This window comes from Nerophis ophidion, linkage group LG11 (genome assembly GCF_033978795.1).
Source record: "Nerophis ophidion isolate RoL-2023_Sa linkage group LG11, RoL_Noph_v1.0, whole genome shotgun sequence".
NCBI lineage: Eukaryota > Metazoa > Chordata > Actinopteri > Syngnathiformes > Syngnathidae > Nerophis > Nerophis ophidion.
Genome location: NC_084621.1, coordinates 9,390,232 through 9,404,689, shown reverse-complemented (window position 1 = coordinate 9,404,689; position 14,458 = coordinate 9,390,232). Strand labels below are relative to the sequence as shown.

Genomic DNA, 14,458 nt, shown 5'->3' with positions numbered 1-14,458 from the left:
GCGGACTGTAAAATGGCCCAGGTGGGCCTTATACGCACCTGTCGCTGACTTCTAAGCCGGTCCCCGCTTCGCCTCATTTGTCCTTTGTATTCTCAAATGTGTCCTTCCCGTTCCCATCACAGCCTCTTTGTACCCCGTCCTTGCCTCCGCTGTGTCCCCCCGCTTGCATCACACTGCGCAAGACATGGAACTCCGCTAAAACAACCAAGCAATTGTCTGGTTTTGAACAAGTATCTCCGCCAGAGCTGGAATGTCCTCTGGAGGCCACGCCTCCCCCATATCATACAGCAGATTTTGGAAAAATAGGGCCCGCGGACCATAGATGGCCCAGGTGGGCATTCTACCCACCTGTCGCTGACTTCGGGGCCGGTCCCCGCTTCGTCTCATTTATCCTTTGTAGCCTCAAATGTGTCCTCCCCGTTCCCATGACAGCCTCTTTGTGCCCCGTCCTTGCCTCCGCTGTGCCCCCCCCGCTTTCATCACACCGCGCAGGACATGGAACTCCGCTAAAACAACCAAGCAATTGTCTTGTTTTTAACAAGTATCTCCGCCAGAACCGAGATGTCCTCTGGAGGCCACGCCTCCCCCATATAATACAGCAGATTTTGGAAAAGTAGGGGCAGCGGACCGTAGATGGCCCAGGTGGGCCTTCTACGCACCTGTCGCTGACTTCGAGGCCGGTCCCCGCTTCGCCTCATTTATCCTTTGTATTCTCAAATGTGTCCTTCCCGTTCCCATCACATCCTCTTTGTGCCCCGTCCTTGCCTCCGCTGTGTCCCCCCGCTTGCATCACGCCGCGCAAGACATGGAACTCCGCTAAAACAACCAAGCAATTGTCTTGTTTTTAACAAGTATCTCCGCCAGAGCTGGAATGTCCTCTGGAGGCCACGCCTCCCCCATATCATACAGCAGATTTTGGAAAAATAGGGCCCGCGGACCGTAGATGGCCCAGGTGGGCATTCTACGCACCTGTCGCTGACTTCGGGGCCGGTCCCCGCTTTGCCTCATTTATCATTTGTCATCATCCCATGACAGCCTCCTTGTGCCCCGTCCTTGTTTCCGTTGTGTCCCCCCGCCTGCATCACGCCGCGCAGGACATGGAACTCCGCTAAAACAACCAAGCACACTGCAAAATGTCAGTGTTCAAAAATAACAACAAAAAATACATAAATGAGGGGTGTTTTATTTGAACAAAGCAAAATTATTTGCCGATAAAACAAGAAAAATCGGCTTGTTAAGACTTTCCAAAACAAGTAAAATTATCTAACCTCAATGAACCCAAAAATAACCTTAAAATAAGTACATTCTCACTCATAACAAGTGCACTTTTCTTAATAAGAATTGTATTAAATCTTTTTTTTTCAAAATATTGACAAATATTCTTAAATTAAGTTCCTGTAGAAATTTGTAGTGTCTGGCCCGGTTCTGTAGGCTGTCAGTACTTTCAGTCCCTACATTGCAAAAAGTAAGTGTTTGCAAAACAAGAAAAAAAATACAAAAATGAGGGATATTTTATTTGAACAAAGCAAAATTATCTGCTGATAGAACAAGAAATGTCGGCTTCTCAGAACTTTCCAACACAAGTAAAAGTAGCTAACCTCAATGAACCCAAAAATACCTTAAAATAAGTACATTCTCACTAATATATGGAGGCATAGCTCGGTTGGTAGAGCGGCCGTGCCTGCAACTTGAGGGTTCCAGGTTCGATTCCCGCTTCCGTCATCCTAGTCACTGCCGTTGTGTCCTTGGGCAAGACACTTTACCCACCTGCTCCCAGTGCCACCCACACTGGTTTAAATGTAACTTAGATATTGGGTTTCACTATGTAAAGCGCTTTGAGTCACTAGAGAAAAGCGCTATATAAGATATACTTCACTAACATCACTTAGGCATGGAGGCTGTTTCTACAAACATTTGTGAAAGAATGAGCGATCGTTCCAGAAACTTGAGGGTTCCAGGTTCGATCCCCGCTTCTGCCATCCTAGTCACTGCCGTTGTGTCCTTGGGCAACAAGACACTTTACCCACCTGCTCCCAGTGCCACCCACACTGCTTTAAATGTAACTCAGATATTGGGTTTCACTATATAAAGGGTTTAAGTCACTAGAGAAAAGCGCTATATAAGATATATTTCACTAACTTCACTTAGGCATGGAGGCTGTTTCTACAAACGTTTGTGAGAGAATGGGCGGTCGTTCCAGAAACTTGAGGGTTCCAGGTTCGATCCCCGCTTCCGCCATCCTAGTCACTGCCGTTGTGTCCTTGGGCAAGACACTTTACCCACCTGCTCCCAGTGCCACCCACACTGCTTTTAAAATGTAACTCAGATATTGGGTTTCACTATATAAAGGGTTTAAGTCACTAGAGAAAAGCGCTATATAAGATATATTTCACTAACTTCACTTAGGCATGGAGGCTGTTTCTACAAACGTTTGTGAAAGAATGGGCGATCGTTCCAGAAACTTGAGGGTTCCAGGTTCGATCCCCGCTTCCGCCATCCTAGTCACTGCCGTTGTGTCCTTGGGCAACAAGACACTTTACCCACCTGCTCCCAGTGCCACCCACACTGCTTTGAATGTAACTTAGATATTGGGTTTCACTATATAAAGCGCTTTGAGTCACTAGAGAAAAGCGCTATATAAGATATACTTCACTAACTTCATTTAGGCATGGAGGCTGTTTCTACAAAAATGTGTGAAAGAATGGGCGATCGTGCCAGCAACTTGAGGGTTCCAGGTTCGATCCACGCGTCTGCCATCCTAGTCACTGCTGTTGTGTCCTTGGGCAAGACACTTTACCCACCTGCTCCCAGTGCCACCCACACTGGTTTAAATGTAACTCAGATATTGGGTTTCACTATGTAAAGCGCTTTGTGTCACTAGAGAAAAGAGCTATATAACTATAATTCACTTCACTTGGTAGAAGAAAAAAATTAGACCTTTTTGCTCTATGTGTTAAAAAAATATTCTTAAATGAAGTGAATGCTAGTGCAATTATCTTGACATCATGATATGCTCTCGGCATTACTTTTCTTGAAACCAGCAAACTTATACTAAAAACTAATTTATTGCTTGTTACTCTCGGGGTCTAAAAATGCATTTTTCCATCGATAACATGACATCATCGCACCAAGTGCGTGCTCTTTCAGTCAATTAGCCCCCGGCCTGAATTTTTTTCTGTTGCAATTTTGACAAATTTATCTGAACGTGCATGAACTCTTTCTGTTCAAAATTGTTTAAAATGTCACATGTTAAGTGTTTAAATATTAAAGTCCTACTGAAAGCCACTACTAGCGACCACGCAGTCTGATAGTTTATATATCAATGATGAAATATTAACATTGCAACACATGCCAATACGGCCTTTTTAGTTTATTAAATTGCAATTTTAAATTTTTCGCTGAGTTTCTTATTGAAAACGTCACAGAATAATGACGCGTGTTTGTGACGTCTCGGGTTGTAACGGACATTTTTAGCCCAGCACCACACACGGCTAAAAGTCGTCTCTTTTCATCACATAATTACACAGTAATTTGGACATTAGTGTTGCTGAATCTTTTGCAATTTGTTCAATTAATAATGGAGACGTCAAAGAAGAATGCTGTTGCCTTTAGCACCGAAACACAGCCGGTGTTTGTTTGTTGTGAAGCTTTAACACAGAGCGGTCAAGCGAACTTGTTTCTCTACGTCAACCAGCAAGTTTTTGGATGGGAAAATTGTGATATTAAGTCGGCTCTTACCGGAGACGTTGGTGGATTATGTGACCTTATCCTGCGGCTCAAAAAGACAGCTGTGATCTTGCCTCCTCGGCTTCTCTTAGAGACACTGGCGTTCACCGCAGCCATCCGACTTTCAGGTATGACTTTACAATCTCACTAAAACACTATTAAAACGATAAGAAGATAAGGGATCTTCCAGAAATATCCTAGTAAATGTGTCTAATTACATCTAAAACGCCATCTTCTTTTCTTTCTTTTTTCTTCTTCTTTTTTTTAGTGCCTCACTCTAACTTTCCTCTTCCACGAATCTTTCATCCTCGCTCAAATTAATGGGGAAATCGTCGCTTTCTTGGTCCGAATCGCTCTTGCTGCTGGAGGCTCACATTATAAACAATGTTCAGATGTGAGGAGCTCCACAACCCGTGACGTCACGCGCACATCGTCTGCTACTTCCGGTACAGGCAAGGCTTTTTTATTAGCGACCAAAAGTTGGGAACTTTATCCTCGATGTTCTCTACTAAATCCTCTCAGCAAAAATATGGCAATATCGCGAAATGACTAAGTATGACACATAGAATGGAGCTGCTATCCATTTTTAAGGTTGTATTTTTTCTCTAAAATTGTCTTTCTGAAAGTTATAAGAAGCAAAGTAAAAAAATGTATGAATTTATTTAAACAAGTGAAGACCAAGTCTTTAAAATATTTTCTTGGATTTTCAAATTCTATTTGAGTTTTGTCTCTCTTAGAATTAAAAATGTCGAGAAAAGCGAGACCAGCTTGCTAGTAAATAATAAAAAATAAAAAGATAGAGGCAGCTCACTGGTAAGTGCTGCTATTTGAGCTATTTTTAGAACAGGCCAGCGGGCGACTCATCTGCTCCTTACGGGCGACCTGGTGCCCACGGGCACCGCGTTGGTGACCCCTGCTGTAGACATAGCCTTAAGAGCCTGAAATGTGTATCAGAACCAAAATATTGGACATTTTTGTGGAAGTACATAAAAAGGCAAACTTGAAAATGGTGTAACTCTTCTCGTCCTTAAAGGGATGACAGTTAATCCCAAAAAAAAACAAAAAAAAAACTGTCACCCCTTGCATCAGCTAAGTTGCCAGCCTTTTTATTTATTTATTTATTTTTTGCACGGATGCTGCGTTTTGTGAATATTTTTTTCATGGCGTTCCTCCGTCTTTCAGGCCATCCAGTCCCTGTTCCCTCGCTTGCCCGACTCCGGCAGAGCTTCCTCCCTGTTTGATCGGGGGACGACAGCGCCGGCGCCCGAAGGAGACAAGCTCAGACTGGACACGTTTCCTTTCCTCGGCTCAGGTGAGCAGGCTACAGTAAAGTGAGGAGGAAGGGGGTTATGTGAGGTTGGTCCTGGTTTACACGCGCCAAAGAAGGTGAGAGGAAACATTGGCCGCCGCGGAGAGGAAGCAGGTGGATTGAGTAAGCAGGCGGGCGGGCGTATTTACTGCTAAGGGAAATAGGAGATGTGGCTGTCCCGTTTCCCGCCTACAGCGTTCATTTCGTGAATTAGACATTACGGTCCGAAACAGGGGGCAGCACAGTGGACGAGGGGTTAGTGCGTCTGCCTCACAATACGAAGGTCCTGAGTAGTCCTCGGTTCAATCCCGGGCTCGGGATCTTTCAGTGTGGCATTTGCATGTCCTCCCCGTGAATGCATGGGTTCCCTCCGGGTACTCTGGCTTCCTCCCACTTCCAAAGACATGCACATTGGGGATAGGCTCCTCCCACCTCCAAAGACATGCACCTGGGGATAGGCTCCTCCCACCTCCAAAGACATGCACCTGGGGATAGGCTCCTCCCACCTCCAAAGACATGCACCTGGGGATAGGTTGATTGGCAACACTAAATGGTCCCTAGTGTGTGAATGTGAGTGTGAATGTTGTCTGTCTATCTGTGTTGGCCCTGCGATGAGGTGGCAACTTGTCCAGGGTGTACTCTGCCTTACGCCCGATTGTAGCTGAGATAGGCACCAGCGCCCCCCGCAACCCCAAAGGGAATAAGCCAATGTTTCCTCTCACCAAAGAAGGTGAGAGGAAACATTGGCCGCCGCGGAGAGGAAGCAGGTGGATTGAGTAAGCTGGCTGGCGGGCTGGCATGAGTATTTATTGTTAAAGGAAATAAGAGACGAGGCTGTCCCGTTTTCCGCCTGCAGCGTTCATCTTGTGAATTAGACATTACGGTCCGAAACAAGGAAGGTGAAGTCACCTGGTTTACACGCCCCAAAGAAGGTGAGAGGAAACAATGGCCGCCGCGGAGAGGAAGCAGGTGGATTGAGTAAGCGGGCGACCGTGAGTTTTTCTTGTTAAAGGAAATAGGAGACGAGGCTGTCCCGTTTTCCGCCTGCAGTGTTCATCTTGTGGATTAGACATTATGATGTGAAACAAGGGGCAGCACGGTGAAACAGGGGTTAGTGCGTCTGACTCACAATACGAAGGTCCTAAGAAGTCCTGGGTTCAATCCCGGGCTCGGGATCTTTCTGTGTGGAGTTTGCATGTTCTCCCCGTGAATGTGTGGGTTCCCTCCGGGTACTCCGGCTTCCTCCCACTTCCAAAGACATGCACCTGGGGATAGGTTGATTGGCAACACTAAATTGGCCCTAGTGTGTGAATGTTGTCTGTCTATCTGCGATTAGGTGGCGACTTATCCAGGGTGTACGCCGCCTTCCGTCAGATTGTAGCTGAGATAGGCAGCAGCGACCCCAAAGGAAATAAGCAGTAGAAAATGGATGGATGGTCTGAAACAAGGAAGGTGAGGTCACCTGGTTTACACACGCCAAAGAAGGTGAGAGGAAACAATGGCCGCCGCCGAGAGGAAGCAGGTGGATTGAGTAAGCGGGCGGGCGGACGGGCGGGTGGGTGTGAGTATTGTTAAAGGAAATAGGAGACGTGGCTGTCCCGTTTTCCGCCTGCAGCGTTCATCTTGTGAATTAGACATTACGGTCCGAAACAAGGAAGGTGAGGTCACCTGGTTTACACGCGCCAAAGTAGGTGAGAGGAACCAATGGCCGCCGCGGAGAGGAAGCAGGTGGATTGAGTAAGCGGGCGGACGGGTGTGAGTATTTATTGTTAAAGGAAATGGGAGACAAAGCTGTCCCGTTTTCCGCCTGCAGCGTTCATCTTGTAAATTAGACGTTACGGTCCAAAACAAGGAAGGTGAGGTCACCTGGTTTACACGCGCCAAAGTAAGTGAGAGGAACCAATGGCCGCCGCGGAGAGGAAGCAGGTGGATTGAGTAAGCGGGCGGGCGGGCGTGAGTTTTTCTTGTTAAAGGAAATAGGAGACGAGGCTGTCCCGTTTTCCGCCTGCAGCATTCATCCTGTGAATTAGACATTACGGTCCGAAACAAGGAAGGTGAGGTCACCTGGTTTACGCGCGCCAAAGTAGGTGAGAGGAACCAATGGCCGCCGCGGAGAGGAAGCAGGTGGATTGAGTAAGCGGGTGGGCGGGCGTGAGTTTTTCTTGTTAAAGGAAATGGGAGACGAGGCTGTCCCGTTTTCTGCCTGCAGCGTTCATCTTGTGAATTAGACATTACGGACCGAAACAAGGAAGGTGAGGTCACCTGGTTTACACGCGCCAAAGGTGAGAGGAAACAATGGCCGCCGCGGAGAGGAAGCAGGTGGATTGAGTAAGCGGGCGGGCGGGTGTGAGTATTTATTGTTAAAGGAAATAGGAGACGTGGCTGTCCCGTTTTCCGCCTGCAGCGTTCATCTTGTGAATTAGACATTACGGTCTGAAACAAGGAAGGTGAGGTCACTCCGGCGTCTCGCCTTCTGCTCGGCGTCCGTGACAGCTAACAAGAGAGCCAGAATGCGTAAACAGATGTGCTAACTAGACCCCCCCCCCCCCCCCCCCGCCCCCCTTCCTGCAGTTTGTCCTCAGGTCTTATGCCCGCCTTCTTCCCTTCTCCCTCCCATGTGTCCCCGCCCGCCCTAATCCCTTCCCAGGCAGGAAGGTCCTAATTGAGGGTGCAGGCTTCAGTTTGTGGCCTGTGGGCGCCCATTACTGTGTTTTCATAAGCAAGTGAGAGGGCCCGTCTGACTGATTCAATATTCATGTGTCTGCCAGCTACTCCGCACACACACACACACACACACACACACACACACACACACACACACACACACACACACACACACACACACACACACACACACACACACACACACACACTATCAAATTAGCCCCGCATAGTAAATAACGAAGGAGAGCAGGGAGAAGAGCAGACGAGCAGAGAGGAAGAAGAAGAAGGAGGAGGAGAGAATCTAAGAGTGAGTTGCTTGTCAGTCTGGAAGGAAGTCTGCCTCCACAAGCTGGCAGGGGGATGCTTTTGTTTGTTCATTAAATATGAACAACATCCCAGCACACACCCACTCTAATACAAGCATTTTTTTATTTATTTTATTACTAAAATTTTTACTAGAGATGTCTGATAATGGCTTTTTTGCCGATATCGTCCAACTCTTAATTACCGATTCCGATATCAACCGATACTGATATACAGTATACAGTGTTGGACTTAAAGGCCTACTGAAAGCCACTACTAGCGACCACGCAGTCTGATAGTTTATATATCAATGATGAAATATTAACATTGCAACACATGCCAATACGGCCGCTTTAGTTTACTAAATTGCAATTTTAAATTTCTCGCGAGGTATCCTGTTGATAACGTTGCGGTATGATGACGCGTGCGCGTGGCGTCACGAATTGTAACGGACATTTTGTTCCAGCCCGATCCCAGCTATAAGTCGTCTGCTGTAATCGCATAATTACACATTATTTTGGACATCTGCATTGCTGAATCTTTTGCAATTTGTTCAATTAATAATGGAGACGTCAAAGAAGAAACATGTAGGTGGGAAGCGGTGTATCGCAACTGCCTTTAGCAACACAAACACAGCCGGTGTTTCATTGTTTACGTTCCCGAAAGATGACGGTCAAGCTTTACTATGGAACAAAGCGGTCAAGCGAACATGGTTCTCTACCACATGTCAACCGGCAGGTTTCGGTGAGAAAATTGTGGTAATAAGTCGGCTCTTACCGTAGACATGAGCGGAGCTTGCGTCGTTCCTCGTGCACCTGTCAAAGAGGCAGCTCCGGACTCTCTTGCCTCCTCCGACCGGCCGCCTCCGAACTTGTGATGCTTCCACCGTGGAGGAGGGGGAAAAAAATGCTCAGCCCGGCCCCAACGGCTGCCTTCGCTTCGCCTCGTCGAGAAACGTGGCTTCCCTCAGAGACACTGGCGGTCACCACACCCGTGGCCACACCCCTCCGACTTTCAGGTACTATTAACACTGCAACACATGCCAATACGGCCGCTTTAGTTTACTAAATTGCCATTTTAAATTTCCCAAGAAGCATCCTGTTGAAAATGTCGCGGTATAATGACGCGTGCGTTTGATGTCTCGGGTTCTAGCGGACATTATTTTCCAGCCCGATCCAAGCTATAAGTCGTCTGCTTTAATCGCATAATTACACAGTATTCTGGACATCTGTGTTGCTGAATCTTTTGCAATTTGTACAATTAATAATGGAGACGTCAAAGAAGAAAGATGTAGGTGGGAAGCTTTAGCCTTTAGCCACACAAACACAGCCGGTGTTTCCTTGTTTAAAATTCCCAGAGGTGAAGCTTTACTATGGATCAGAGCGGTCAAACGAACATGGATCCCGACTACATGTCAACCGGCAGGTTTCGGTGAGAAAATTGTGGTATAAAGTCGCCTCTTACCGGAGATCAGCGGAGCTTGCGCCGTCCATGCAGCTGCGTGACTTTCCTCAGAAACTCTGGCGTCACCTGTGGCCACACCCCTCTAATTTCAGGTACTATTTAATATCACTAAAACACTAGCAACACAATAGCAGATAAGTGAATTATATTTATATAGCACTTTTCTCTAGTGACTCAAAGCGCTTTACATAGTGAAACCCAATACCTAAGTTACATTTAAAGCGGTGTGGGTCACACCGGGAGCTGGTGGGTAAAGTGTCTTGCCCAAGGACACAACGGCAGTGACTAGGATGGCGGAAGCAGGAATCGAACCTGCAACCCTCAAGTTGCTGGCACGGCCACTCTACCAACTGAGCTATGCCGCCCCAATAAGGGATGTTCCAGACTGATGAGGTGGCGACTTGTCCAGGGTGTACCCCGCCTTCCGCCCGATTGTAGCTGAGATAAAACGGAATAAGCAGTAGAAAATGGATGGAGGGATGGATGGATGGATTTTCCAGAATTATCCTAGTAAATGTGTCTAAAAACACATTGCCCTCGCCTGTTTTTTTTTGTTTGTTTTCTTAAACTTTTTTTTGTTGTTGTTGTCCTTCACTCTCACTTTCCTCATCCACGAATCTTTCATCCTCGCTCAAATTAATGGGGAAATCGTCACTTTCTCGGTCTGAATCGCTCTGGCTGCTGGTGGCCATGATTGTAAACAATGTCCAGATGTGAGGAGCTCCACAACCCGTGACGTCACGCGCACATCGTCTGCTACTTCCGGTGCAGGCAAGGCTTTTTTATTAGCGACCAAAAGTTGCAAACTTTATCCTCGATGTTCTCTACTAAATCCTTTCAGCAAAAATATGGCAATATCGCGAAATGATCAAGTATGACACATAGAATGGACCTGCTATCCCCGTTTAAATAAGAACATCTCATTTCAGTAGGCCTTTAACACATTATTATGGCTAATGTTGTTTTAAAGCCCCGCTGGATGCATTAAACAATATAACAAGGTTTTCCAAAATAAATCAACTCAAGTTGTCAGGCTTGTCCCCGACAGTTCGGCCATGTTTTAGTTTTTACTCTGCGTTTGTCTTTGTTTCCTGTCAGCGCTCTTAGTTTGTCCGTTTCCTGTTTGTCTCCCTGAGTGCTGTGTCTCCCCAGCTGTGGCTGATTGGCACCTGGCCACACCTGGTGTCAATCAGCCAGGTACTATTTAAAGCTGCCTTGCCCTCCAGTCAGGGCTGGGTTATTGTCACCACTACCTGTCAATGTCATTAATACTTGGCGTTGTAGCTGTGTCTACTTCTGTTCACTCTGCTCATGTCATAGTTCCTTCTTGTCACAGTAAGTGTTTTTGTTTCTAGTCCATAGTTAGCCTTTGTGCTAGTTTTTGTTCGTAGCCAAGTTTGTTCTCCACCGTTTGTGTGCCTTTTGTTTGTACCCTTTAGTTTGTTCTACATACACATATATATATACACACATATATATATATATATATACACACACATACATATATATATAAATATATATATATATATATATATACATACATATGTGTTTATATGTATGTATATATATATATGTGTATATGTATATATATATACAGTATACACAAACATATATATACACACATATATATATATATATATATACACACACACATATATATATATACATACATACATATGTATATACATATGTGTTTATATGTATGTATATATATACACGTGTATATGTATATATATACAGTATACACACACATATATATATATATACATACATATGTATATACATATGTGTTTGTATGTATGTATATATATGTGTATATGTATATATATACAGTATACACATATGTACACATATACACATATATACACACATATACACATATATACACACCTATATATATATACCCACACACATATATATATATATATATATATATATATATATATATATATATATACATATATACAGTATACATATGTGTTTATATGTATGTGTATATATATATATATACAGTATACACACACATATATATATATACATATGTGTTTATATGTATGTGTATATATATATATATACAGTATACACACACATATATACATATACATATGTGTTTATATGTATGTGTATATATATATATACAGTATACACACACATATATACATGTACACACATATATATATATATATATATATATATATATATATATATATATACATATATATATATATATATAGTCGAGGGGTAGAGCGGAAAATATACTTTTGGTCAGAAAAAACAAAGAGGATTTTTCATCCCTACCAGCCTGTTTCGCAGGTTTCCCTGCTCTTCAGGGGATTTTCTAACTTATATATACTGTATTTTATTTACCTTTTTATATGTATCTTAACAATCTTCATTAAAGTGAATTATCTTTCTGTGTGGAGTTTGCATGTTCTCCCCGTGAATGCGTGGGTTCCCTCCGGGTACTCCGGCTTCCTCCCACTTCCAAAGACATGCACCTGGGGATAGGTTGATTGGCAACACTAAATTGGCCCTAGTGTGTGAATGTGAGTGTGAATGTTGTCTGTCTATCTGTGTTGGCCCTGCGATGAGGTGGCGACTTGTCCAGGGTGTACCCCGCCTTCCGCCCGATTGCAGCTGAGATAGGCGCCAGCGCCCCCCGCGACCCCAAAAGGGAATAAGCGGTAGAAAATGGATGGATGGATATTTATACAGCGCCTTTTTTCTCTGGACTCATAAAGCGCGTTTTATGGTGAAACCCATTATCTGCACCTTTTAAAGGGGAACATTATCACCAGACCTATGTAAGCGTCAATATATACCTTGATGGTGCAGAAAAAAGACCATCTATTTTTTTAACCGATTTCCGAACTCTAAATGGGTGAATTTTGGTGAATTAAACGCCTTTCTGTTTATCGCTCTGGAGGCGATGACGTCAGAATGTGACGTCGCCGAGGTAACACAGCCGCCATTTTCATTTTCAACACATTACAAACACCGGGTCTCAGCTCTGTTATTTTCCGTTTTTTCGACTATTTTTTGGAACCTTGGAGACATCATGCCTCGACGGTGTGTTGTCGGAGGGTGTAACAACACTAACAGGGAGGGATTCAAGTTGCACCACTGGCCCCAAGATGCCAAAGTGTCTGCCGCCAGACCCCCATTGAATGTGCCAGAGTGTCTCCACATTTGACCGGCGATGCTAAGGCAGACATGGCACAGAGATGTATGGATAACCTGCAGATGCATTTGCAACGATAGTCAACGAAATCACAAAGGTGAGTTTTGTTGATGTTGACTGCCAGCTAATTGATGCTAACATGCTACGCTAATCGATGCTAACATGCTATTTACCGGCGGTGCTAAAGCAGACATGGAACAGAGATGTATGGATAACCTGTAGATGCATTTGCAACTATATTACATTTCCTTCCACCCACATTTAATGCGAAACAAACACTTACCAATCGACGGATTTAAGTTGCTCCAGTGTCAAAAGATGCGAAAGTCCTGATCGTTTAGTCCGCACATTTTACCGGCGATGCTAACGCAGCTATTCGGCCATGCTATGGCTATGAATAGCGTCAATAGCTATTCGCTCAATAGCTTCAGTTTCTTCTTCAGTACTTTCATACTCCAACCATCTGTTTCAATACATGCGTAATCTGTTGAATCGCTTAAATCGCTGAAATCCGAGTTTGAATCCGAGCTAATGTCGCTATATCTTGCTGTGGTATTCCCATTGTTTGTTTACATTGGCAGCACTGTGTGACATCACAGGGAAATGGCCAGTGTCTTCGCAGAGAGCCGAAAATAAGGCACTTTAAAGCTTTATTTAGGGATATTCCGAGACCGGTAAAATTTTGAAAAAAACTTCCAAAAATACAACAAGCCACTGGGAACTGATTTTTATTGTTTTTAACCCTTTTGAAATTGTGATAATGTTCCCTTTTAAGTATAAACGTTTGTCAAGTGTCTTGCCCAAGGACACAAAGGCAGTGACTAGATATATACTCTATAAATTATTAAATGTATCGGTGGCATAAGCTGGAATCGAACCGGCAACCCTCGAGTTCAGAGCCGATGGTATGATTGGCTTCACTCCACGAAAAAAAGCAAGTTGAGGAGGTGTTTGTTGTTAAAGCGCCCCCTGTGGCTGCCGACTGTAACTGCTGCTAACCTCCATGTTGTCTGTGTCCTGCTCGTTAGGCACCCCGTGTTACTCCAAGCCCCCGTCCCTGCTGGGCCCCTACCCCCGCAACCCTGCCTTTGACTACCCCTGGGGCTTCAACCCCTACCTCCCGGGGGCCTTCTCTCTCAACAACTGCCCCAAACTCCCCGCCGGCTCCCTCTACCCCTCCCAGTTCTACCCCGGCCCCTTGCAGGGCGGCCTCTCCCAGCTGCCTCACCCCTTCGCCAGCTTGCTGCCCCCGGGGGAGGCGGCGGCGGCGCACACCGGCGGGACAAACGGCACGGCGGGGAGCAGACTGGGCTTGCCGTCCTACCCGGGGAGCCTGACGCTGGGGCGCGCGGACATGGGCAACGGGGCGTCGTTGGGGGACGGACCGGACGCGGCGGCCCCGGGCTCGGTGTTGAACCTGGGCCTCGTCGCCGCAGGGGGCCGCCAGAGCCCCGCGGAGAGGCAGGGGAGCGGGAAGCAGGACCCCGAGTCGGACTCCGACCTGGAGATCACAGACCTGAGCGACTGCAGCTCGGACAATGAGCACGAGTTCACCGCCGCCAAGGAGGTCCGTCTGGGGGCGCGGCCGCAGACGGCGCCGGATGGCAAGAAGGCGGCCATGTTGCCGTCCATCACGTCCGTGTCCCCCCACCCTCTGAAGACCCTGATGCCCGTCACTCCCTCACCCCCGGCCCTCACGCCCTCGCTCGCCCCCGCCGTGGCTTCTTTGCACGAGCGACACAGGGAGACAGAGACCCTCAAGATGATCCGCAGCTAATACTTCTTCTTCTACTACTTCTTCTTCTTCTTCT

At 45.9% G+C, this 14,458-nt stretch overlaps 1 protein-coding gene across 1 annotated transcript in view; it reads left to right on the top strand.

The window, feature by feature from the left end:
- Positions 1 to 14,458, top strand: part of erfl1 (Ets2 repressor factor like 1) — a 173,403-nt gene extending 158,945 nt beyond the window's left edge. Inside the window, exons 5-6 of the mRNA XM_061914693.1 lie at positions 4,909 to 5,038; positions 13,676 to 14,458. Coding sequence (XP_061770677.1) covers positions 4,909 to 5,038; positions 13,676 to 14,424 — 879 coding nt within the window. The 3' untranslated portion in view covers positions 14,425 to 14,458. The remainder of the gene's footprint in view (positions 1 to 4,908; positions 5,039 to 13,675) is intronic.